The sequence below is a fragment of the Emydura macquarii genome, unplaced genomic scaffold (genome assembly GCF_026122565.2).
Source record: "Emydura macquarii macquarii isolate MOO-44397 ecotype Brisbane River unplaced genomic scaffold, CSIRO-AGI_Emac_v2 contig_691, whole genome shotgun sequence".
Lineage (NCBI taxonomy): Eukaryota > Metazoa > Chordata > Testudines > Chelidae > Emydura > Emydura macquarii.
Window position 1 is genome coordinate 11,474,027 of NW_027130828.1, and position 26,124 is coordinate 11,500,150.

The 26,124-nt window shown below is 47.9% G+C and overlaps 1 protein-coding gene across 5 annotated transcripts in view; it reads left to right on the forward strand.

The window, feature by feature from the left end:
* Positions 1–267: 267 nt before the first annotated feature.
* SH3GLB2 (SH3 domain containing GRB2 like, endophilin B2) overlaps positions 268–26,124 on the forward strand; it is a 39,718-nt gene continuing 13,861 nt past the window's right edge. For 3 of the 5 annotated variants that reach the window (XM_067542018.1, XM_067542019.1, XM_067542020.1), the window contains exons 1-5: positions 268–532; positions 14,106–14,247; positions 14,953–15,081; positions 17,888–18,021; positions 18,535–18,627. In XM_067542018.1, coding sequence (XP_067398119.1) covers positions 470–532; positions 14,106–14,247; positions 14,953–15,081; positions 17,888–18,021; positions 18,535–18,627 — 561 coding nt within the window. In that variant the 5' untranslated portion in view covers positions 268–469. Of the gene's footprint in view, positions 533–14,105; positions 14,248–14,952; positions 15,082–17,887; positions 18,022–18,534; positions 18,628–23,974; positions 24,038–26,124 lie in introns of all 5 variants that reach the window. The other 2 variants (XM_067542016.1, XM_067542017.1) reach the window with 1 other exon arrangement.

Genomic DNA, 26,124 nt, shown 5'->3' on the forward strand with positions numbered 1-26,124 from the left:
CGCCTACCCCGGGGGAGGGGAAGAAGACGTACAGGTCGGTGCTGATTGGCTGTAACTGACAGCCTGAGGCGAAGGAAAGGGGCGGAACTGCTCTTAAAGGGGCAGCGTCAGCTAGCGACATCCTCGGGGACCTGAGCCTCCCTATTCGCCCTAGAGCGCAAGCCCCCCACACTGAAGCCCCACGGAACTCCGGCCCCGTGTCTCCACTTCTCTGGCGGCCAGGGGCCAAGGCATGGGCCGGCACCGAGTTGCCATGACACACGGGGCAGCGAGGCCACCCCAGGGGAGGGCGGGGGGGGGCCCTGTGCGTTCCCCTTTAAGAGGCCGCCGCGAGGATGCCAGAGGGCGCCGATGGGCCCTATAAAGGGACGGGTGCGCCCGCTAGGGGAGGCTAGGCCTGCTCGGCTATTCCCGACTGGGTGCTGTTGAGCCGCTGCGGCGGGGCTGGGCGGTTGCGGCGGACGGGGAGATGGACTTCAACATGAAGAAACTGGCCTCCGACGCGGGGGTGTTCTTCAGCCGGGCCGTGCAGGTGCGGCGCGCGGGTCCCGGGAGCGGGCGGTTGGCTGTCATCGCAGAGCCGTTGCTCGCCGGGGCTGAGGAGATTCTTGTGGGGCTTCCCTTCCCTCTCCCCTCGAAAACACGCCGCTGCCGTGGCTCTGCCTCCCCCGTCGTGCTCGGGCCGTGCCCTGCCGGCCCCGCGGGCTGGGTTGGGATTTAGGGAGGCGTCCCCTGAAAGTAGCTGCCTGCGCCGTCAGGTTACGGCAGAGGCCGGGCTCGAACCCGTGCTGCGGGGGGGTGGGGATCAGGCTGGTGATGGGGTTGGGGACTCGGCTGAACACTTCTGGGGAGCCACGCTGCCGGAGATGGGGGAGCTAGTCTCTGTGCCGCCCAGCTGGGTTATGGCTGCCCGCAGGCGGGGAGCCGCGCGTGGGTTCTGCCGTTCCCCGAATACCCCTGTGGATTCTGCTCCCATTACTGGGCTGTGCCCTGCTGCCCGCACAGCCCAGGCAGCGAGTATCTGGAGCGATGACACGGGGCTTCCGGCATCCCACACCTGGCTTTTAGAACGACTCTGCTCTGAGCAAGCCTCATACCTAGAAACGCAGGGGTTGAGGTGGAGGGACGCAGGGGGCCTAAACACCCAAGAGGTCCCTGAATAAACATTTGGACTATGCACCTCATCCTCTGTGCCTATGGCTTGTGTGGTAAGATTGCTCCTCCATCATCTTCCTAGAATATGGTGAGGGTTTTTGTAGGGGAGACTTCTTCCATTAGTCTCCCTCACCCCCTGGCATGTAAAACATTCCCTCTAAGGCCTTTGGGGGTGTGTCAAAGAGAAGTGACTCTGCTCCTGTGTCAATGGGAGTATTGGAATCACTGAGAACATCTCCACTTCCTATTCAAGAGGCTTGGCGTGGGGAAGCTACCTGTGTGGAAGGCATTAACATTCCCGTCTATACCCATCTAGGTCAGGTGTTAGCTAGACAAATTGTCTTCAGCCCCTGATGAAGAGGCCTCTTTGGCTTTCCTTGAATCCTAGCAAAATGGGGTTGGGGGGGGGGTGTAATGAGAAATAGGGACGGAAACTTATTTTATAGCATTTCTAGTGACTGTTCTGTTGTAAAGCTCCTTCGAGCTCCTCCATGTGAGTGGTGGTTGGACTGACGTGTCTGCTTCAAGCACGCAAGAAGAATTCCCCCTGCCCCAGAGTAAGAGCCGCTTGAACAAAACTCCTAAAGGCTGTCACCCTCCTTTTTATGGTGGGTCACTAGGTGGGAAACTGGCTAGCATGGGAGTAGATGAGTGAGACTTGAGTTCCTATTCTTTGCTCTACACAGACTTCAGACTTGCTTGCCTGGTTCTTCCTGTTAAGTTAGCCCACTCATCATTTTGTTGCTGTTTTTCAAATTGTTACCCTACCTCTGATGCGTGTTCCATTCTGGAAATGGGGTACACAAAACTCAACGTTGTTGCAGGTGCAGTGGCACCAAAGCCCTATAATGCTTGGAAAGTATCTTGCAATTCTTGCATGGAAGGCACTATAGCAAAGCAAAATAAGTGACTTGCAGTGCAATGAAAAGATTAGGAAGGGGGGGTTATGAACAGTGACGAGGCTGGTGTTCAATGGTTTCTCTGATTTCTTTGTATTCTATATCTGAATTGTAACGCCACTCTCTGAATAAGGTGTAATATAAGGAATACCAAGCTTTGAGCAATGCCTTGAATTGTGGTGAACAAACTGGAAGGGATGAGAAGGAAGGGCGTAAGTAAACTACATCCCCTTCAGTAGCAGAGGCCACCAGCTTCCTTTTTTGTTTGACACTTTTAGTAAGCCAAAAGTCCTATTGTTCATGCAGTACCCGAAAATGTGCAAGGCACTTCATAAAGGCTGTTTGTCCCAGAGAGCTCACATTTTAAATAGAGAGGTGACTTGGTAAGGGGTGGCAGAGTAAGAGGGAGGAGGAATGGAAGGCAGGAGAATGAATAACAGTAGCTTGAGTTGCTCTGGAGGTACTGTAGTGCAATATTTATTAGATGATAACTCTTAATGAGATGCTTTAGCTCTGCAATGACTGTCTTGTTAACTGTGCCCGTCCATGTGGCAAATGGCTGGGTTTTGCCCCGGGTCTGAGGAGAGCCGTTCTAAAGCAAAGCAAGGTTGTCTGAAGTAGAGATGTGATTCCTGCTCTTGGAGTCACACTGATACCTGCAACTACCCTACTGGGAACTCAGAATTATGTCTGACTTCCCTTCCTACGACGCTAGAAAGGAAGTGGGGAATGTAGCTTCTGGCATGCAGTGATCCTGCTTGATCAGAGTGAGCACTGAATGGTGGGAAAACTGACTGAAACATGGTCTCACTTTGGCAAACTAGGTATAGTATTTGCCTTCTGGCATGTTTCCCGAGTGGTCCTTAGTTGAACAAAATCTCGTTCTACAAGGGGGGCCAGTTGCACAAACCCAGTCAATGTAGTAGGTGGGAGAACTCCATTCTTCTTGACTAGCTTCAGCTATGTCATTTGAAGCTTGTCTGCTCCCTTCTTGAGGGCTATAGCTAGCACGTGGGGTCTGTGGAACTTTCTGTTCTGTTTTTAAGTTTAAGCCAGCTTCGACAAGAACTGAAACTTAGATAGGACATTTCTGATGTAGGACCTCGGCCCATTCTACCTCTTGAGAGGGATGGGTTGGGGTAGGTATGTTGTATAGAATGCTACTTGCCTTTTTCAACAGGAGACAGCATGCTGTGGTGTAGCTGTGTTGGTCCCAAAATATAAGAAGGGGGTGAAGTAATATCTTTTATTGGACCAACCTCTGTTTGGTGAGAGGGATGAGCTTTTGAGCTTACAAAGAGCTCTTCATCAGATGAGCAGAAGAATACAGGCAGCTCAAGAAGCTAGTTTATTATAAACATCTCCTCTTTTATGGCAATGAGTCAGAGGCAATAAAAAAAAGTTACTTCAGGTACAGAATAAGGAACAGATGGAAAGCTTAACAATCCTGTCCTCATGCAAATGACCTTAATAACAAAAGGAAAGAAGAAATGCTGCAAAGATATGGCATGCTTAGATTTGGAAAGGCCTCTTAAAGATCACTTATCAAAGACTTGTACAAGGTGTAGGAAGGAGCCAGTTTAGGGATCAGCAGCTCTTCACATCTGATTCTAGTGCAGAGAGGCATTTATAAATAGTTTCTCTTGGCTACTACACCCACTTAATATCTTGCATATGAATATTCACATTAACTACAGGCATAATTAAAATGAACTAAACAGCATAGGGCAGTTGGTACCAGGGGAGATGGTTGTAGGTTTTTGGTAGGTGGGAGAGGATAGGGTGAGCTAAATAGGGCTGATTAAAAACCTACGCCTGAAATGAACCAGTGAGATTAGTCCCATTTGGGTTGTGTCCTAGTAGAGCCCTGATATTTGGATGAAAAAAGCTAGTCAGAGCATTGGCACCATGATGCAAGAGTCTGACAGGCAGATGTATACATCCACAGAGGGATAAAGGGTTGCTGAAGGATGTAGCAGGTGACTCTGGGGGTGTCTGCTGGTTTGTTGGAGTTGGGGGAGTGGAGGGAAGAGCAGGTCTGTAGCTGCCTTTCTTCAGCACAGCAGACTTCCCAGGGAAGGGACTCTGGGCTGGCTCAGACTAGAACTCAGTTTTGTAAAGCACCTGGGGATGTTTCCTGCTGCTCAGGGCATTTAACAAAATGTTTCTGGAAATGCAATGACTGGGAGGCAGATGGACTAGCCATTATGCACTCCACTATCACTCACAGTCCTGGATGTTACAGACTGTGTGGCTGAGTGAGCATCTAGCCAGACAGGAGCTTTTACTCTCTCTTCTGTAAAATGCTGGAGACTCTCCATCCCCTACTAGACTGGGAGAAAGGAACTTGTTAACATTTCACATTAAGGACACAACCAAGGATAGCCACCCTTAAGATGGAAACTATTCCTGTCTGAAGCTGTCAAATACAACCACCCTATGCCCATTTCAACCTGTGTGTTGTCTAATGTAAAATGTCTGGCCTCATGGCATAGACACAATCAGCTGAGCTCAACCAGGTTTGTGATGAACCTCTATTGCTACACCAGGGGTCTGAACGCCTGACCTCTGCTCATAGGCAGTTGTGTTTGCCTTATGCTCTGAAGCAAGGAAGGCTTGTAAATTCCTGATCAGAGGTGGCTACAGCAGTGCTGAGATTGTGCAGCCTCTTGGCAGAAGAGGTAAATTACATAGCTCAATTTAATTCTATACAGTTAGCCCCCTCCCTAGCATCTTGTTTTTGTCAGATCTTAGGTGAGTGTCTTCCTTCATCTTCACTATAAGGCAACATGCAGTGTGCCTCACTTGGCTGCTTATGCTGTTGCCATTTACACTGGCTCAGGAGCCTTCTCTTGCTGTGTGGGAGTCCCTTATGTCACTGCATGCCCCCCTCCCCTTCACCAGCTTGATTGCACAGTCCAGAAATGCTCCCTTCCTGCAGAACTACAGCCCACAGGTGTGATCTTGATCTGCTAGAGTGCAGATCAGTAAGCTGTATTGGTTATGTAATAGATGAGACTGCAGCAGTTTTCAACTAAGGCTTCAGTTGTGGAGAAACAATAAACCAACTAACCCTGCTGCATAATCAAGGGTCATTCCGCTCCATAAATTGAGAGTAGATTGATTGGGGAAGGGCTTGTCACATAATGTGTCTAATGCACAACGTAATCCAGAGGGTTTTGCCTCTAACATGCCTTCCTACCCCCTTAAGATAAAATTCCTGAGCATGCCAGTTCCGTAACCTTGTTAGCAGCTCCTATGTCTAAACTCTAGTGCTAACATGGTTCTGCTTCTAATGTTGGAGGGTCCTGATGGTGCAACACATCCTGGTACTGCATTGTCCTCACTGGGTGTGGGGCCTGGTCCTGGCATGAGGCCCACAGTCCATGCGGTGCTCTAGCACAGTGTTTCTTAATTAAATTTGGCCACGGAACCCTCTTGAACTCCATAAATAATTGTGGAACCCCCCAAACTTAGTCTTCAAATGTCGAAATAAGCAAAGGTCAGCATTTCTCACTTAAATTACACTTGCACTGGATACCCTCCGCTGGAAAATCCGAGACATCTTCCCTTTTTCGGCAGTGCCAAGAGCAGCTGCTCTCAGAACCCTAACAGTGTTCCCACGGAACACCAATTGAGAAACACTGCTCTAGCACCACAAGGGCCACCAGCTGAGCTGCATGGATAATGCTGAGCTTGCTTGGCCCAAAGACTGGATGCAGTGCATCAGGATTCTGGAGGATGCTTTGAATGTGCGAGATAGGCAGCCTTGTCGCAGGTCCTGCTCTGTCACAGCTTGCTGACGACAGTACAGACTTCAAACAGTTCACTCTTAATTTTCCTTTGATCAGAATAATAGACATGCTGGTTCTTGAGGATGGTGAGGCCCTGGACTGATCTGTAAGTGGGCTCTGTTTCCATAGAAATGGAATCTAAAATATTACTAAAAGGGGACTGCTCCGAACATCAAAGCAGACCAGTGGCTGGTGTTGGTCTCTGCAAGGGTACTAAATGTGGCTGTTTCACTATTCTTGTGCTCTAATAGAACACACTGGAGTCTTGAGGGATTTCTAGAAATAATTACTTGGGCAGTTGTGCCTGGTTTTACTTTTTTATATTTATGGAAACTGGTTCTGTTAAACTGTTCAATAAAGGCATAATGTGCATCGTTGACTCATTAGCTCTGAGGTACTGTAACCCCCGGTACACAACTAATACTAGCAGCCAGGTGTGAGAGGCTCAATTTTTTTTCCTTTTCAAAAGGAGATCCCTATTCCCAACATTAATGACATGGAGAAATAAAGTATAGGAAGTCCTTCCAATGGGAAAAATGACAGTCTTTTATAGCTGGTAGCACTTATAATGTATGGCTACTAGTTTTTTGGAATTTGGTCAGCCTCTTCTTTTGTTCAAACACAAATGGCCCTTCTGAAGGTAACAAATATTGGTGGTTAAAATTAGATTAAAATGCCCCTCGAATTTTTTTAAAGTGGCTTTTTACACAGTAGCTGCAAGACCATCCTAGTGTTATGGCTTCCATATTCCTTCAACACAAGCACTTCATTTGGATTCCATTCTTCTGCTCTGACTCCCGGTGGCCCTGAGTTAATGTGGTGGGCTGAAAAGGAGATTGAGGTACATTGGGTTTTGGCCTCAGTTTGAGGGCAGATTGTGAGGCGCTATGGCCTTTTCAAAGCTAGAACTACCGAGGTTGGATGAAATCTGCCTAGATTAGAGTTTCTGTAGGTGTCCGTTTATTAACCCTCTGTGAGTGGTCTCTAAAACAGCAGTAGTCACAGCAGCCCAGGCTATTCGCTTCCACAATGCTGTAGGCACTGTGTAAACTCCACTGGCAGGGCTTCCACGTTATAGCTTGGTCGTGTGCTCTACTTGCCCGTAGGTGATAGAAGACCGAACTTTGTTTCAAAAGCCTTTAAGCTTCCTCTTATTTTTTAAAGACTTAACGTGGGGAATATCACTTAAATAGCTCATTTTAGTAAAATTCAGATTTTGGTGTTATTCTTTAACATTTTTACTTTGACCATAACTCTGCTTTCTATCCCTGTTCATCTTCCCTATTCTCACATGGGCCTGCTCTCCTTGTATCATGAGCACCATGTTAAGGAGGAAGGGGTAGAAATCTTCTACAAACTCTTGGCAGTGTGGTTCTCCAAGAGGTTGTAACTTCATTAGCTGAAGCTGTAAATGTCAAGGTCTCATAGGTCCATGTATGACAAATGTGGTGCAGGTATAACTCAGGCAGTATGCTCCACTGATCCACCCTGGGAAGCCTCTAGACACTAAATTACTTGGACCAAAGAAAATGCTACATGCTCCACTCAAAACCCACTCTTGACTATGGGTGACTGTCTTGCTTGTAGACAGAACCTCTAGATCTAGGATGTGATCTTAATACCTAAGAGAGGATACAACTCCTGAGCACCAGAAAGGATTGCCTCCCACAATGCAAGAACAGTACCTCTTTTCCCTTCCACAAGAATTGATGGGGATTCTAGCAAGCTGCCGTTCCTGTCCAGGGTTGTGATTGCTGTTCTAGCTGCTGTGCAGAGGCTGCCAGCCCCTCTTCCTAACCCACACTGTTCATTCAGGCTTTCCCTAACTAAGAGGTCACATCAACCATCTCAGTCCTTCTGTTAGGATAAGCACTAACAATGCACCTACTATTCCTGCTGACCACCCAAGCCTAAGAGGAAACCCAATCCCTCAATGAATTATTGATGCCCTGGAATGCAGCATGACTCTTCTCTTCCCTGGCAGAGTGAGAGTGGCACTCAGTGAAAGACCACACTGCATTATTCATTGTCATATTGGCTCCAATGTACAAAAACAAGCCCAGATACTTAACTGGGCCAGAGCTGCATGAGTGCCATCCTGGGGGACAAGAAAAGGAAGAATTTGAAATCAACTGATTCCTTATGTACCAATTGGCAGTGTGTGCTGCACACTGAATCCAGGATGTAGAGGGGACCAATTCCTGTAACAATCGGGTTCCAGTAAATGGAGATAGAGGGACCTAGCAGCTAGGCTTGCAGAGCTGTGGGTTATCATTAGACTTCATGTCCTAGGGAAGCAGGGGAAGAGGCCACCTATTGCATTGCAGAGGGAGATGTCTGTACTATTTTTCCCACTGCTTTTGTGTAGCAGTCATGGGATATTGGCTACAGCTTTTTCTAACCTCCTTTTATTCTAGGCCTTCTGTTAGAAGCAGAGTCTCACAAGGGAGATGTTTTGCATAGATAGGGGCCCCAAATGCAAAGTTCAGATCTCTGGGGAAAGTGCAGTTCTAAGGTGTTTGAAGTCAAGTAAGTAACTTACACCTTCCTCCACCCCCTCCCCTCCCTTCCCCAGGTGATAGTACACACATGCAGTAGTGTATATACTAGCTCTGAATCTGGCCCCATCAGTGTAAAGGTGTCTGAGCTGCTATAATGTACATCCTGAGGGGTCTGAAGAGAAGCATATGAGGTTTGTAGGGGAAGGGACACAACTAGCAGAGCTAAGAATAGGCAAATTAAAGTAGTCACTTCTGCTGTGTGTGAACTCTAGCCTCTTAGATGCCTTTTCCCCTACTTGGTGACAAATTGTGCATTTCCTCTGAACTTGCTGCTGTGCCTTACAACACTCAGGGAAGTCTGAAAGTTCACTTTTTTACATACCCTTGAGTCATGGGCTCTGTCAGATCCCCAGCTGCCCTTCTCCCTCTTTCTGTAGCCTGGGCTTGCAACAATCATCTAGCACATGCAGTCATCCTTGTCACAAGACAAACCAATAGGCTGTTCAGCTTTCTCAGCGTGCATGGATTGAAGAACTTACGGTGTTAAAAGTCAGTGGATAGCATGGTAGATGGACTGGCCGCCCAGTACCCAGTCTCACATGGGGTGGACTGGGGGGCAAAGATGTTTACTTAAGGAAGTAGCACCTGGCTTGTAAATGTGCAATGACATTTGGAGATAGTGCCCTCCCTGAGGAAGTAATAGGTGAAGTCCCAAAGCTGTGGAAAGTCTGGAAGAGGCAGTCCCTTTAGCACCACTACAGTCATTCACCTGCAGGCTCTCTGAAGCCAGCTGTCTCTAGAAGAGGTCCAGCTTTCCAGCAGGTGTGTAATCAACATAAATCCTAAATGGTTTGAGACACCTCAAACAAACAGCCCTCTTGGTGCAGATTCTGGGGCAAGCTTTTCTAGACTGCCTGGGGAATAAGCAGAGACTGTCCTAGAAATAAAAGCAGGGCCCTCCCCACACAAAGCTGTTTCACAGGTACCTGGAGCCTTTTTGGGTTGAGGGGGATTGAGACTATTCAGCTCCTTAAGTTTGGGATAAGAAATTTTCCTGTTCAAAGAGAGGGGGTGCATTAGCAGGGGAGAGCCATGGATTCTCTAGTATTCTGCTCTCAAAGTTAATAAGGCGCTCTGAGGTCTTAGAGCCAAATATGTGGGGAGCCCCTGGCTAAGAGAGCATGGCTAAGGCTATCTAAAATATTATGGATTCTAATGCCACCACCAGGAAAAATTAGCTGCTTCAACATAGGACTGGAAGGGGTCTTCTGGTCCCCTGCACTCAAGGCAGGATTAAGTATTATCTAGACCATCCCTGACCAGTTTGGAAATTTAAGAGTAGGTTAGATGGAGATTCCACAGCCTCCCTAGGCAATTTATTCCAGTGCTTGTCTACCCTGATGGGAAGCTTTTCCCAATGTCCATCCTAAACTGCCCTTGCTGCAGTTTAAGCCAATTGCTGCTTGTCCTACCCTCAGAGGTTAAAGAGAACAATTTACCTCCCTCCTCCTTGTAACAACCTTTTATGTACTTAAACTGTTATGTCCCCAATCTTCTCCAGAGTAAACAAACCCTTTTTTTCCAACCTTCCCTCATAGGTCATGGTTTCTAGACTTTTTTTTAATCATTTATTGCTCTTCTCTGGCCTCTCCAATTTGTCCACATCTTTCCTGAAATGTGATGCCCAGAACAGGACACAATACTTCAGTTGAGGCCTAATCAGTGCAGAGTAGAGCAAAATAATTAGTGTTCTTGTCTTGTTTACAACACTCCTGCTAATACAGCTCAGAATGTTTGCTTTTTATGCAATAGTGTTCTACTGCTGACTCACATTTAGCTTGTGATCCACTATGTCCCACATATCCCTTTCTGCAGGACTCCTTCCTAGGCAGTCATTTTCCATTTTGTATGTGTGCAACTGACTGTTCCTTTCTAAGTGGAGTACTTTGCATTTGTCCTTTGTCCTTTCCATTTGAATTTCATCCTGTTTACATCAGATCACTTCTCCAGTTTGTCTAGTTCACTTTTGAATTTTAATCCTATTGTCCAAAGCACTTGCAACCCCTCCCAGCTTAGTATCGTCCACAAACTTTATAAGTGTACTCTATGTACTATCTAAATCATTGATGAAGATATTGAACCAGACTCAGACCTGATCCCTGTGGGATCCCACTTGATACTCCCTTCCAGTTTGACTGTGAGCCACTGAGAACTACTCTCTGGGAGCAGTTTTCCAGTCAGTTATGCACCCACCTTATAGCAGCCCCATCTAGGTTATTTTCCCTAGTTAATTTGTTTTTTAGAAGGTCATGCAAGACCATATCAAAAGCCTTAGTGAAGTCAAGATATACCACATCTACTGCTTCTCTTCCCCAATCGCCCCCCTCCCCTTGTTATCCAGTCAAAGAAAGCTATTAGAGCATTGGTTTGACGTGACTTGTTCTTGACAAACCTTTGCTGACTGTTACTTATCAACCACCTGCTTAGCTGCCTCCATCAGCTGTCCTGTGCACCTCTGCTTCCTTTCCAGGTTCCATATGCTCCTGTCCCTGGGCTTCTTGCTGGGGCTCAGCCTAATGCCCGCACAATTCTTGCTGTTACTTCAAAGTAGTGACTCCCAGCCTCAGGCTTCTATCGGCCTTTAGGCTAAGAGAGGAAGCACTCAAACATCTCTCACCTGGGTCTCCTCCCTGACCTTCCTTCCCACTGCCCTGTGCTCCTATTATGAAGACCCAGCTAGGCTTGATCACCAGTTATGCCTAACACCCCTCCAGGTGCCACCCAGTGATCTAATTGGGCTCAGTCTCCTGTTAACCTATAGCTAACCAGTATGGAGTTTACACACCCCATCACACAACACTGTGCCACAAATAATGTAATGCCTTGACTTCTCTGTTATGACTGCTCTTCTCTTTGAGAATAAGAGACATGACTTAATGCAAAAATCCTCTGGCTCTCAAGTACTACTTCCTGTCGGGTCCTCCTGGGGGAGACCACATGGCTCAGTGGTTGGTGCCAAACTGGGATTTGGGGCTAGAACACAGTCCACCCAGCTCTGCCACAGATTCACTATGTGGTTTTGGACAAGTCACTAAACCTTTCTGTATTTAGTTCTCCCCCTCTGTTGCTGTGCTTGCCCACTTTGATAAAGTACTTTGAGGTCTGTGGATGGAAAAAGCTGTGGAAGGACTAGGTACTTCATCCTCACTCAGGTAATATAAAAATTCCCCAAAAAATAGAACAGTGTGTGTGGGTGCTTAAAAGGATAGACACCTTGAACCACAAATCTCTCCTAAAACCTTGTACCTGTGATTGCTGTGAATGACCTCCAAGATTTCTGGAGCTGAAAGACTTCCACCCAGTCTAAACAGTACTAGCCTGCCTTGGTAGGAGGCAGTGCAAGTGAGGTGTGCTGAAACTGTCCCCAGCCCTCAGATTTTTTTCCCCCAAACTTTATTTTTGTTTGTCTGCCTGTTCTGGTTTGGAGGGGGAGGCTTAACTGTTCCAGTGATTCAATAGATCTTGCAACACAACAATTTCAGCAAATAGTTCTTTAAGTCTAGCGTGATCCAGATATAACAGGTCATTGTGTAAACAGCCCTGCTGTGGGGTTCTCATATCTCGTGCATCAACGCTTGCACATGGTTGGTAACAGGACTCCAAAAGACTTGTCTGCCTGCAGTCCCACATCACGTGCCCTATTTATCACTTCATTCCAGGCATTGTACTGAAATGGCTTTAGAGTGTGTCTGCATTCAGCACTTCTCCCTGTTGCAGCAGAGTGGTGCTTGCTCCAAAGACTTCCAGAAGTAACCCTAGCATCCCCTGTATATACTAACATTCCCCTCTAGAGGGGCTTAGACCCATGGAGTATCCCCCATGAAGGGGCAGTTGAATAGGGAGAATCAAGCAGGACTGTCATTGTACTCGAGATTCCTTGTCCTTAATCTCTTGTCATGTGATTGAAACGTTGCAAATAGCTGGTACAATAACACTTGTGGGTTCCGATAGCCTAGAATGTGCATTAGAGGACCAGCAACTGGGGTTAACATCTATCAGCCTCCGAGTATCTGGAATAATAAAGCATTACATATTTATAAAAGGATTAAAGGTCTCAAGGGAATGCAGCATATCTTCTATAAACAGAGGATGATGTTCTGAGCCATTCTTTACCATCATCCACTTGTTGTAACTTTGTATCAAAACAATACAAGGAGGAAACTGACTCTTGAAGTCATTGGGAAAAGAGGGGGGAGAGATGGGATTATTTGAACTATTAAACTAATAGAACAGTAGGCAAAATGTTTGTGCTAGATGCCTATGTTCTGACAGTGTTGTTACCTGGCTTTTAGCCTGTAATGCTTCTATGGGACCTAAAGCACTTCATGGCAGTAGCTACTATTACCATTTTACATAGGTAGCAAGAAGTGGATGAAAAGAGAAACCGAGGTAACTAGCTGGGAATGGAAATAGGGCAAGAGGTTCAGGGCTTCCTTACCTCTAGATTTTTATAGGAAAAATGGGATGGTGTACCCTGGGGGTGAGGGGAAGGGAAGAGGGAATAGTTCCTCAGTTGTGCACACTTGATCCTTGTTGGTGTTCCTGATTAGGAGGGAGGGTACCCTAAAGTCTTGAATATAATAAGGGTTGTCAATTGGTGCCTCTCCACTTTTTTAGTCTATAAGGAGATGAGTTTAAATTTCTTTACCTCCAGCAAATATAGCATTGGTTTATCTAGTCAGCAAAAAGTGCTTGGCTCTTCAGACCCTTGAAAAGACATGTGGTAGGGCCTGTGTGATACTGAGGGCCCTATAAGCTCTGTATCCAGCCAGAGAAGGATTCCTCCAGTGCAGGCACTGTGGTAGATAATTAAGTCTGCCTTCTGAGAACCCTGTTGCAAAGGGGCTTACGATACACCAGGGGCCTTTCCCACCCCAGAGCAGCTTTGGATCAGGAGGGTGAAAAGATGGTTTGGCCATGATGGCCCCAGCCCCTCCCTCACTCTAGGCTGAGAGTTCTCCTCAGGACCCTGGGCTGAAGGGTTTATTAGCTGTTTAGAATAATGTACTGGCAAGGGAGCTGGGCTTTGATGCTGTGCTGACACAAAGTAACCCACGTGGAACATGGCGTGTGAGTTCTCTGATCATAAAATTGGACGTTATTCAACCATTCTTTGCAGTAGAATTTACCACGTCTGGGAACATTGACTGGTAACTCTAGGAACGGCTCACACGACTTTCTCCCCATGCCAAAAATTAAATGCCTAATTCTGCAAGGTACTGAGTATTGTTAGTGGGAGTTGGGGGAAGCCTGCATGTTGCAGAACTGGGCCTTAAATTTGGAGTGTGATTCTATGTAAACGAGTACAACATCTGTGGCACAAACTGTCAAATGTGAACTGTCAAATAACCTGGCGGCAAGAGTCCTTAAATCAGACTAACTCCCTAAAGGGAGGTAGGCTAGTCCTGAGTGCAGGTCAGAGCAGGTTGTATTTTAGCTTTCCTACCAGTCACTCTTGCTGCCCATGCTGAAGGTATATACTGATACTTGCCCTTACCAGTTGCACAACCTCAAAAATCTACAAATCTGGAAATCTACAAACACAAAAGCATTAGCATTGTAATTAAAGAGGATTTGAGTAACGCTCATTCATCGAACAGCGTTTTAAAGGGAATGTCTAATCTGCGGGACACGGCTCAGTAACCTGGCTTCAGTGGAGCAGACCTTCTAATGTCTCCCCCAACCCACTCCTGCAGTTCACAGAGGAAAAGCTGGGCCAGGCTGAAAAGACTGAACTAGATGCACACTTTGAAAACCTCTTGGCCAGGGCAGACATCACCAAGAACTGGACTGAGAAGATCTTGCATCAGACGGAGGTCTTGCTGCAGCCAAACCCTAGTAAGCACTGATTCTGTGGCAAGTGTTGGTAGCCCTGGTGCTCCAGCTGTGGCATGGCAGTTAACGGAGTTAACAAATTCCCCACTGCCAATGCTCTACTGAATCTGATCTATGGGGAAAAATCTGGTGGTGCTTGCAGAGACAGAACCATCATCCCCAGAGACAGAGGCAGAAAGATGGAATGTGTCAGTATCTGGCTGCTGCTCGGTAGCCTTGAGATTGCCCTGTGGATTCTGAAGAGGGCAGGAAATGAACTGACCCCTTTTTCTCCCTATACTGACACCCTTGTCTAACCCAAAGGTCCCCAAACTGGGGCATGCCCCCCAGGGGGATGTGGAGGAACCTCCAGGTGGGTATGATGGGGTCTGGGCTAGCCCCCACAGGGGCAGAGAAGAAACACCACCCAGTCCCACTCTGCCCCATCTCCACTTCAGCCCTGGCTCCAGGCCCCTACCCCAGTCGTGTGTCGTGTGTCCCCCGTCCCCTCCCCTCCCCCCCCAGTTGTAGCTCCAGGCCCCTGAACGCAGCTTTGGCCCCAGCTCCTGATTGCAGCTCCTGGGGGGGGGGGCACAACCCCAAAAGCTCGGGGACCATTGGTCTAAAGCATGGTGGCTGCCTACATTGGCTACTGCTCTGTGAGGGCTCAGTGGGTGGGAGCATCTCCCTCTGTTTGATTTGTAACAGCCTGGGGTGTTCTCGTTCCAGGTGCCAGAGTGGAAGAATTCCTCTATGAGAAACTAGACCGGAAGGTGCCATCTCGTGTCACCAATGGGGAGCTGCTGGCACAGTACATGGTGGAGGCAGCCAACGACTTTGGGCCAGGGACCCCATATGGTGAGTCATGTGGCATTAGCCAGTGGACAGCCTCTTGCAGTGAGCTGGGTTCAGTGTGTAAACATCTGCCAGAGTTCCTGAAATTGTTCCCCGCCCAGCCTAAAGAGATTATCCAAGACCTGATGCCTCCTGGTCTCCAATGCCAGTTAACACGGGCAGGCTTTTTGGGAAGGCTTATGGTGTTCACTGCGTACCATCTAATATGCTTGTGTAAGCAAGAACCAAACTGGAATGTGGTGCCCTGATAGGGGCCTCCAGAGTAAACCCTTAAAGAGAAGACTTTTGGATGCTACTAAGATGGAACCTGGGATGCACTGTAGAAAAGCTGGATTTTCTGTAGCTCTTCAGGAGGTACAGCTGTGCTCAGTGGCTTTTATTTCTAGATTGGGAGGGGGAAAGCTCTTGCTTTGCTTCTGTCTCTGTCCTCCACCTAAGCACAGCTGGGTTAGTTTCTGCATCCTAGGTGCCAAAGCAGTGGTACTGGGCAAGATCAGCTGCTAACATGCTCATGGAATAACTGTGCATGGCCTCTCTAGGCAATAAGAAATAAGTGGCACAAGCCTCAGGAAAAGCCAATGTCTCTAGACATAAGAGAGCTTTAGAGTGAGTGCCTCGTAACTACACGCATGTTCCAGCAGCTTTGCAGTGCTAAAGGTATCTGAAGGGCTGTGATATGCAGGTGAATGTGTTTATGCCATTCCCTTCCCTAATTGGTCCTGTGACCTAAACGGTTGCCTCCTCTGTCCATAATATAAATAACTTGATCTGCAATCTTTCTAATGGGCCATGACCAGACTTCGAAATTGAAGAGAAGACCAGTAACTGGTTCAAGCCATGTCCCAATTTCCCTTGGCTCCATTGAGCTGTAACTTTTTCCTTCAGCCTTTGTTCTTCTCTTCACCACCTCTTCTTCCATATAGTTATCTGGCCATCAATTGCTTTCTTGTTGCTCTGGCTTGGGAGCCGATTAATAGATAGGGCAAACAAATTGATGGCACTCTAGTTCCACTCCATAAAGTCACCTAGTAAACTTGCTCTCCTCTCTCTGGGGCAGAGATTTCTGCATGCTGGAGATGAGTTGTGGCTGCTAGAGCAGCAGCAGCAGATTACAGGTGGTGTCTACAAGACTGTCTCTAAGGGTGGCATTTAAAGCTGCAGTGAGTCCTCCTTGTGATCTGTTCATGTGGCTCAAATTTTATTACCTGCTTCCTCCTGTCAACCTACACCCCCACCCCTACACTTTCTAACTTGTGCTTTGAATGTTTCCTCCTTAGTACTGGGTTTTAGACACACTCCTTCCCCCTCACTCCTCCCCCATATTTTTAGTTAAAAGGAGGCAAACCAAGCCATTGTGGGCCCTGCCTTCCACATAACTAGAATAGCTGAACTGAGTATCCTGGACCTTGTAGTGCTAATGAAGTGTCTCCTTTAGAATAAGGGGTCATTTTGGAGTAAGAAGACTTAAATTGTAGCTCTGCCTGCTTCTTTCAGGGAGGAGAATGGCTGGGAACCAGAGTTTTTCCCCATATTACTCATTTTCTTCTCAGATGAAGTGCCTTCTCCCTGGTAGGGAGAGAGGAGACTTACCAGGGTAGCTACTGGAGCAGGCAGCTCTAGCTAGGGGTGTTCTGCCAGGAAGCAATAAATGCAGGGCAGTAACTGCAGACAGGGAGTAGTTGGAGGGTAAAATGTCTAAGGACATGACAAAATGGCTGCAGATGTAAAGTACTTCTGGCTTTGGGGCTGTCCCAATCAACTTGGCACAGTCTAAGTGGCCACCTCTCATGATACCTCTCTGTAAAGCCTCTGCTCCTGGAGTCACGTGAGTGTCTTTTTTTCCCTTTAAAAAGTGAAAGCCTCTTCACAAGGGCTAGAAAGCTTGAAACTGAACCCTAAAGGCTCAAATCCTGAAGGGACATATGCACAATTCTTTTTTTTGTTCTTTGAACAGTTTTTATTTGGGGGGTTGGGAGGGGATGGAGGTACTGACTCAAACTCTGAATGTTTGGCGTTAGCCAGAAGTCTCAACAGGCTAATGTCAAAACAGGCTAATAACATGTCTTTCTGCCTGTAAAAGCAAACCAAGAACCCTAACTCTGCTGGAGGGACCCTGTTGCTTCTTACAGACTCTGAAATCAAACCCTGACTTTCCCTTCTAACTTTCAGCTCTGTCACAGCTCCCGCAGTGAACTCTGGATTTATTACTGCCCTCTAAATCAATAGCTTGCTCAATAACAAGTCCTGTTGCAGCCAGAACCACTATAATTGAACCCATAGCCAACCAGCATTCCCCTGATCAGACCCCAGTCAGCTTGTTTTATCTGCTCTGGTGCCTCTTAATTTGATCTGTTTTTGCACATCCATGAAATACACCCAGGGCTGTAATAATCTCTGTCCCAGAACACCCATAGAGATTGTGGGCTGCATCATATGCTCTGGGCAGGCCTAATACTAAAAAGACTGCAGTGGAGTAAGTACATCAGCCTGCAGATAACATCAAAGCAAGAGCCACTGAGCAGAGGAGAGAGGTTTCAAACAAAGGGTGGACTGTGTTAGCATAGCACTGACTGAACGTCCTGCCCGCTCCTTGGCTAGGAGTCACTTGGCTGTTGAGCAGGCAGTGAGCCATAACCACCTTGCCTAGGTGCCTGCTAGCACAGCTGATCCACAAGGCATTACACCTGAACAATGTACTGTGTGAGAACATCCTAACCTAAATGTGCTGGGCAGCTAGGCTAAGGCAAAGCATTAACCTGATGCCTGCTGGAGCTAATGTCTTTCCCATCTGGGCTTTGGCAACTTGCAGGGAAGACCCTACTCAAAGTTGGAGAAACTCAAAAGCGCCTGGGGGGAGCTGAACGGGACTTCATGCACTCTGCTTCCATCAACTTTCTGAATCCTCTGCGCAACTTCCTGGAAGGGGACTGGCGAACCATTACTGTGAGTTGACTAATCGGGTCATCCCAAAACAGGGCGTCAGTGAGAAACCAGTGTCCATCCACCAGTGACTCTTTACAGGAAACTGGGGAGAGGGATGAAAATAAGACCAGAGGACTCCCCTCCCCTCCCCTCCCCTTCCCTTTAACAACTCTGTCAGGGCAGAAGAATAAGAGCTACAAACTCTGCAGTTCTAATCCTAGTTCTCCCACTAGCTTCCCTCATCTGTGTGGGGAGGGAGGAATGGGGCTACCGGTCTTCCTCACGGGTGTGATGAAGGATAATTTGTTTCCTCCTCCTCCTTGCAGACCCCAAATTCCTTTTCACTCTCTAGGAGGCTGGTCCTTTATCCTCCTCCAAAGCCCCTGCCAACAGTGCCAGTGCATCTGCTGCTGTTCCCCCCCACATCACCCTGTGCTGCCAAACAAATCAGCTTGGTTCCTAGGTGGCTTCTCTTACACAGGCTGGAAAGACCACTTCTAAGCACCTTTTTTGTCCCCTCTTCTCCTTTCCTAGAAAGAAAGGAAGATCCTGGAGAACCGCCGTCTGGATCTGGATGCCTGCAAGGCCAGGTTGAAGAAAGCCAAGGCTGCTGAGGCAAAAGCATCGGTAATTTCTCTCATAATTCCTTTCCTCCTTTCTGCACACCTAGACTTGGCTCACATGTGCCTATGCAAAGGAATGCCAAGTGCTCTCGTGACCCAAAGTCCGTCTGTACTGCCTGCGTTGCCGTCTGTACTGCATCTGGTAGGGGTACGGGTGACTTCTCCACAAGTGGGGTGGAGGGACAACTCAGCACAGTGGGAGGCACTGGCTGCAGAATGCCTGTTGTCCATAGGAAGCATGTACCTGTCCATGAGCACGGTCTTGCTGGGGAGTTGTAGGAATGGCCCCTTACATGCATGAGTCTAACCTAGTCCTTGAGAAATCCTGTGGCGTCCGATTGGCTGATGCAGGTTCCCAGCTGTTCTGAGGGATTGCGGCTAACCACCCTGGTCTGATCGTGGTGACGCTTGTGCCAGTAACTGTAGACACTGGCCTGTCAGAGAGCTTGTAAAACTCCAGTCAGAAAATGGGGACTTCAGGCTGCATCTGGGGCTTCTCCCTTAGCAAATCAAGTGAAAGAATTTGGGTGTAAATCTCACTGGGGACTAGCAAGAGTCCTGGAATCTTGAATGAGGACTTGAAACTGAGCTCGGTTCCACCTGCAAGTTCTAGCCTGACTAGGCTCCCAGTAGAGAGCGTGCAAAGCACGTGGTCAAGGTCGGGAAAGCAGCTAACTTGAGCCTCTTGATAGCTGCTCCCTTGGCTTTCCAAGTCATGTCCACTTAGCTTGCTGCTGAGACTGCTGACAGTCTCTTGGCACTGCCAGACTAGCAGCAAAAAATGCAAGCTGGCCACTCCCTTCTGGCTTGGGAATTAGCTGGTAAATTTTCTCAGTTCAAGAATCTCTACTTACAACCTGAAACAGAGGACAGGGCTTGGCAGGTGCCACTCAAACTCCAAATCCAGTCACTGGAGGACAGGGAACCTCGTTCTGACTATCAGACTGAGGAGACAGAACTACGGAAGCAACTGAAGAGTCTCCAATTGTTTTTCTGACCAGAGGTCTGGGCCTGCACCTGGGTCACATGATGGCTAAAACACCAGGGTGCTGGCTACACCAATGCTCCCTTTGCTAGAGCCGCCTCAGCAGTGGAGCAGTGTTGGGGAAATGTAAAGGAAAAGCTAGTGCTGATGCAGTTTTGTAGGTAGGCTCCTCAGTGCAGATCTGTTGAGCAGGATATTCTGGAGCCAAGATACAGGTAGACATGTGGAGATGCCACACACACAACTTCAAGCCTTCAGTGTTGCAATGAGGCTTCAAACTCTAACCAGTGAAGAAATGACCACAGTCAGAACCACCTGGAATCCTTGTCACCTAGTCGCTTTCCTACTATGAAATACCATGATGGGTGTCCTGGCATGACCCATCCTGCCAACCATCCTTGCAGCTAGGTTTTGTTTGGCTTCTCCATGTGCCCCAGGTGACTTATTTCCCAAGGACTCTTTCTTTCCTCTTTCCAGCATTGGTTCTCTTTGTGGCATCCTCTATAACCGAGGAATGTGAGTAGCTATGCTACATCAAAGGCTTCAGTCAACGAGTCTGTCCCAGTTCTAACACCTGCAAACACACTTACTCCGTATCCCTCTGTGTAAGGTGATTTTTGAAAACATCCTGAAGACTAAAGGGTAACAATACCCTAATAGAAGCCAGCTCTCCTTGCTGTGCAGATTATCTAGTCACCAAGCCAGTGGTTCCACACAATATGGAACAGCTGAGGTTGCATTAAAAACTTCCACTTAGCATGACTCTTGTTTTCCCTAGATAGCCACCTTTCAGAAACACCAATTTCCCCATGTGTAGCCACTCAGGGAGTGGGGGGTATTCTTGGTTTTGAGGCAGTAAAATGGTCTGGTAAATACTGGTCTGGGTCTGAATTCAGATAAGAGTGTGGTGGAAAGTCTGCCACTTGCCCATCCTCCTACTCACGGCCCATCCAGTTTATGGTCCCCCTTGCCATTCTGGAAATGGTACTTGATTAGGACAGTGAGAAAATGCTTCTCTCCCCCTTCCTTGCTCTTGGAGCAGCATTTTTAGACCTCCCTTCCTCTTCATCAGTTGCAAAGGCAGCACAAGCACTGGACAATGACTCAGTAGCCCAATGTCCTATAAAGCTTCGGTTTAGCTGGGTGTCCGTGGCTCTGCTGGTGTGTAGCGGTAATCCAAGCTCTGGAAGGGGTCCTTTTTGTCAGGCACCTAGCTCATGAGTGCTACAGTTACAATAAACTGTTACAGGAGATCATAAACCTTGTTGCTGGGGTATGGAGCTGGATTCCCAAGTACCCTCAACCCTAGAAATGCAGCTACCCAGAGTAACCGTGCTTCCTGGAAACTAACTAGTTCTGACCCAGGTGGCCACCTTGGATACCAGCATAGTTAAGAATCCTCTTATCCAGCCTGGTTTATGGAAACTGATTACCTGAACTCAACAGCTATGGAGAGGGCTCAGGGCTTTCTTACTGTGTGCAAGGCCCTTGCAACAGATGGGCAGAAAGTGCCAGCCTGGGATGTCTGCTCTCGATTCTAGTCAGGTTTTAAACACTTTGTTAATGAGCAATTGGTTCAGGTGCAATCACGTTGGTTAGCACATGTTTAAAACCTGCCTGAAGTCCACTGTAGGAAACACTCCCCTCCATTTGTCATACCTTTGAGTAACTCCTCACCCTCCCAACTTCATGCTGATGTCCCCCTCAGTATAGTGCAGATCTTCTGATTTCCACTCCTCATTTCCCATGGCTTTTTTCTCATGGGGCCGAGTCTGAGGCTGGTATCCCCAAATCAGTGAGTGGCTGTTCTGTCTCTTGTGGGTTGGCTTGTGTCCCCTTGAACCTCTGTGGGGCTTTTGCTTTGTCCTTAACATTGATGGTGTTTTTGTTCACTAACCTTCTTGTTTTGTTTTTTCTATAATTTGCTCAGTGTGAGGGAGATGTGAGTATTAACCGTGTTAATAGTGCTGTGACTTTTCTTTAGTGCCTCTCATTGTCCCTCTCCCATTCAAAAAAAACACTCAACTCCTGTGTCCGGCAGCAACCCCGGAGCACAATCCAAATGCAGTCTGGGCTTGTGGCTGCCTGACAAAAGGGTGCCCAAAGGACAATGGAAACCTTCTAATTGCCTGCAGCCCCTCTCCAGGAGCGTGCAATCAGTTTCCATTTTAAAATCTCTTGCAAGCAGTGCTCAAAGGAGGCAGGGTCCCATGTGAAAACCATGACTGACTTACCTCTGGCTCCATGTGGGGAGATGGATGGGGTTGGGGACCAAGTCTCCCCCCTTAGGGAAGGCAGGATGTGGAAGTTAGACAATGAGTGGTGGTTGAACAGTACTGCAGACCAGGTACTGTCCCTTCTTAAGCTCCAGGGCTTGGCCCTCTTTTTTTCCCATGACATCGGGGGAGGAGGTATTCATTCAGCCTTCATGTTCCCTTTTGACCACTGCTTGCAAATGAAATCTGCCTGTGTGCAGGGGCTGATAGCTGCTTGTCTCCCCCATACCATGTGCTAGAAGACCAATTCTGTGAGTCCAGGAAAACCATCTTGGTGATCAGGGGATGGCCATGGAAGGGGGAGGGACATTTTCAACTTAAAAACGTAGCCTCTTTACCCAGAAAATTGAGGCATAAGAATCTTGGTCTTCTGGAGAACTCCTCTTACCTTCCACATCTGGCCAGTGGGAGTGCGGACTTGGTCAGCCGCGCCCTACTCAGGAACACCTCATCAGCTAATGCATTTCTTCTTGTTTTGGTGGTTTTTCCCCTTCAGCTTAGGTTATTCTCCTCACCCCATAAAACCAATGAGGTAAAATCCCTTATCGATGAGAGGCTGGCTTCTTCCTCTTGTATCTGGAATTGGGCCCTCTCATCTCAGTGCTGTGCATCTGCTCAGTGGCGCCACTAATTGCAACAAATTGGGCAAATTCGTTTAAGTAGAGCTGTGTGTGCTGTAAAAAGATTAGCCTGGGTGGGATGTACTGGGCCTAGAGGATTATAGCGATCTGGCTGGGGTTGGAAATGCTGGATGATATGGCTGTCGCACACCAGCTCACTGCATGATCAAAACTTGCTGGGCCATATTCTGATCTGTCACACATGTGCAAATCAGAAATGGCGGGGCATACGTTGGAGTAACTGACCTCAAAGTCAGTCCATTATAGCCAACTGCTCTTCTTAAACAGAAGGCCATAGCATAGTCTTGGATACAATCTGCCCTCCACCCCAGTCCAAACTAAAGCTGCCCTATGATGCTAAAGTGGCTAAGGAGAACATGGTATCTAGGGGATGGGAGGGGGTGGATCTCACTTCGCCCATCATGAAATAATCCTCTCGGCCATGTTCCACATTCCCATAAGGGAAGAATCTGTAGCTTTAACCTTCCTGTCCCCACTGCCTCAGTAGCAGGGGTGCAGCTATGGCCAAGCTGGCTTGGTTAGTTCCACCCCCACACCTATGAAGTACAAATAGTCTGCAAATGCTGCTGAAGAGTTCTCTGCCAACAAGGCTATTGCGCAGATATGCTCCTGTGCCTGATGAAGATGGGACTCTTCAGAAGTGGGGGGAGAGGGGGAGGTGGACTGGTATCTCCTTCCTTTCCACTAAAAGCCAGGGTCTCAAGGTGGCAATAGCAGAGGTGTGAAAACAATGGGGAGAGGTTTGGTGCCTCTGGCAGAAATGTTCCCTAGGCAAAATGGAATAGGTAATGGAGGCCACAACTCCCCATGGTGCATGCTGTCAGGCAGCATGGGCAGAGACAGTGCGCTTCTTCACAGCTATAAGGCTGGATGCTAGAGCAGACTCCACCCAGTTAGGAGTTCCCCTATGCCCTCGTCCTGTGGCTCAATAGCTGCATATTCATCCTTTGCAACCTGTGAGATCCATAGGTGAGAAGGAAGCCTGAATCAGTACAAGAGATGCTAAGGGCCTGTCTAAACTGAGCTTGGAAACGTTTTTGATCCAGCTCATTTCAAATCCTTCTGTACGAATCCGCCAGACCAGGAACAAATGGCCTTCGCGTCTAGGGCTAGGCTCCACCAGCTTCAGAACGTTTCCCTCTGACTCTGGTTTGCCTTGTTGGTGTAAGGGGATCTGGAACTGCTCACACAGTTGACAGAGGAGCCTGTTGTAGGCAAGGCCCTCAGCTTAGCTGGAAGTTCTCAATCTCTTCCATGTAGCAGACCCCTATATGTCAGGAGACCTCACAGCCCTGTAGACACTAGACACACTGGAGATATCCTAGAATAGCAGGAATGTTGGGGGCAGTGCTTTTTTCCTTTTTCCCCCCATTCATTGGGAGGACTCTTTTTTTCCCCACTGACTCTTCTGCGTGACTTGTACATGAAACTCTATTCCCCCCTCCCTAGGCTGTGCCTGACTTTCAGGAGACTAGACCTCGTAATTACATTCTCTCCGCCAGCGCATCAGCGGTAAGATCACCTCATCTTTTAGACCTTTACATTCTAACCTCTGTCTCTCCCAACCTGATTTCAGCTCGGACCCAGCATTATGCTGTTTTCAACATTTTAATGTGAAATGGGCTGCCCAGGAGTCCTTCCTTCATGCCTGAGTGTTGCCCTTAATGGTGGGAGCAGAGATGTGCTGAAGATAAACTTTGACCGCTAAGGCAGAGTTGTGGGTGGAGATGAGTGTTTACTGCCCTTCTCTCTGTTCTTTCCTTCTGTCCCAATCCAAACTGGGAATCCTTTTGCCAGTGTTTTGGTTGCTCTCAGAGCAGCTGGAGAGAGGGAGGAATGTAGTCCTTTGCGAGCTGACTTTTTATTTTCTGGACTATTCCATCCATGTGGGGCAAAGGCAGGGTTGCTGCCCTGGTGGAGTACAGTGTATGTGGCTTCCTGACCAGAGCAAGCCTGCCACCAGAGTACTGAAGTTCAGGAGACTTTTAGTTAAATTGATCAAGCCAGGGGCAAACCTACAATCCTAATACTTGTTTGCTACCTATGGTGTGAGTGGCAGGCCAACAGTACAAGGCCTTTCACTTTGTTAGAAGCGGAGGAGAAATGGCCTCAACTCTCCCATTGATTTGTTTTCCCCCACATCAGGCGTCCCTTGCTGGTGGGAGATTTTGTTGGCTAGATGACTATGTTGATTTGTGCTGGGAGTGGATGAGTTGCCCACTGTGCCTCTAGCATGTTGCATCCAGTATGGCTGAACCATCAGAGTCCAGCGCTTTTGCTCAAGGTTCCCTGTTGCATGATATCCCATCTCTTGTTAAAATGTTGAAAACTTGGTGACTGTCTTGCTTTCTGAACCACTTGTGAAACAACACTGATGCACCTCTCGGGCTTAGAGTAACCTGGGGTGTGGAGACCCATTGTGTAGGCACCAAATGGGGAAGCCCAATGCACAAGCAAACTGAAGCCATATGGGAGTGACTTAGCTGCAGTTGATTCAGCATATCTAATATGCAACATCCAAGCTGGAGAAGATTGCCTGGGCTGAAACATCAGTGTTGGTTACACAGGGAATCTGTCCTGACCCTTTTAGATCATGATGCTGGTGCCACAAATAGCTTCAAGGATTTTTTTGGTGCAACATTGTTTCCAATAGGCCAATTATTCAGTAATTGTCATGCTAAAAAAACTGTTTTGGAGGAGACTGAGCGAGCAATTGCTGCAGATCTTGCCTTTCTCTTAGAGTAGCACTTCCAATCCATTCACGACTCTGACTCCATGGGTAAAGGAGATGAGACTTTTAATCCCAATGGAGGTACTAGGATAACTCTGAGTACTGGAGAGGAGAGGGAAAACAGAAGTAGCTCCTTACCCAAATGCTAGCATCTCTGATCAGATCAAAGTAGTGGAGCGTGCCCCTGCGCCTCTCTAGACCAGACTTGAGAAACCGAGACTCTTGAGCGCTAGTGACTTCCAGTGTCTTATGGGTTTCCATGTTTTACAGCCACAGATTAGATGATTGTAACTGCAGCTCGGGCTTGCAATACCGAATGCCTAATCATGGCATTAGCCCACAGAAATCTTCCTACCTCAAACTGCTGGTCAAACTCCTCTCTGTAATTCTGGGTTTTTTTAATCCACAACATGCTCCGTGCTGCACAGAACTATCTCTGCAATGAGCCACTCAGTCCCTTTCAAAAGACAACTGTGTGCCCAGGGAATTCCAAGGAAGTAATAGTTTACAGTCAAGCCTCCTATGTCAATCCAAACTAGTCTCCACCTACAGGATCTTTCATTAGCATTTGTCCTTTAATAGTGGAATTGCCCACAGGCCTTGCTAATGAACTCACTCAGTAGGCTGGGGTTGTGTGTTTCTTCCGCAACTAGCGTGAATGGGGAGGAAGTGTCACCTTGGCCCCTGCTTGCACTGCCCAGGGTACCTCTGAGAAGGCTTACCCCACCCTGACTAGCTGGAGAGATGCTAACTTAGCTTCCCTTCCCAGTGCGGCCTGAGCCACCTTAGTAGCTGTGGCGGTTTCTCTAGGCAGCTTGGAATCCCAGCATCCATCGCAGAGGGCCGGGCCTGGCCTGGCCTCCCAGTA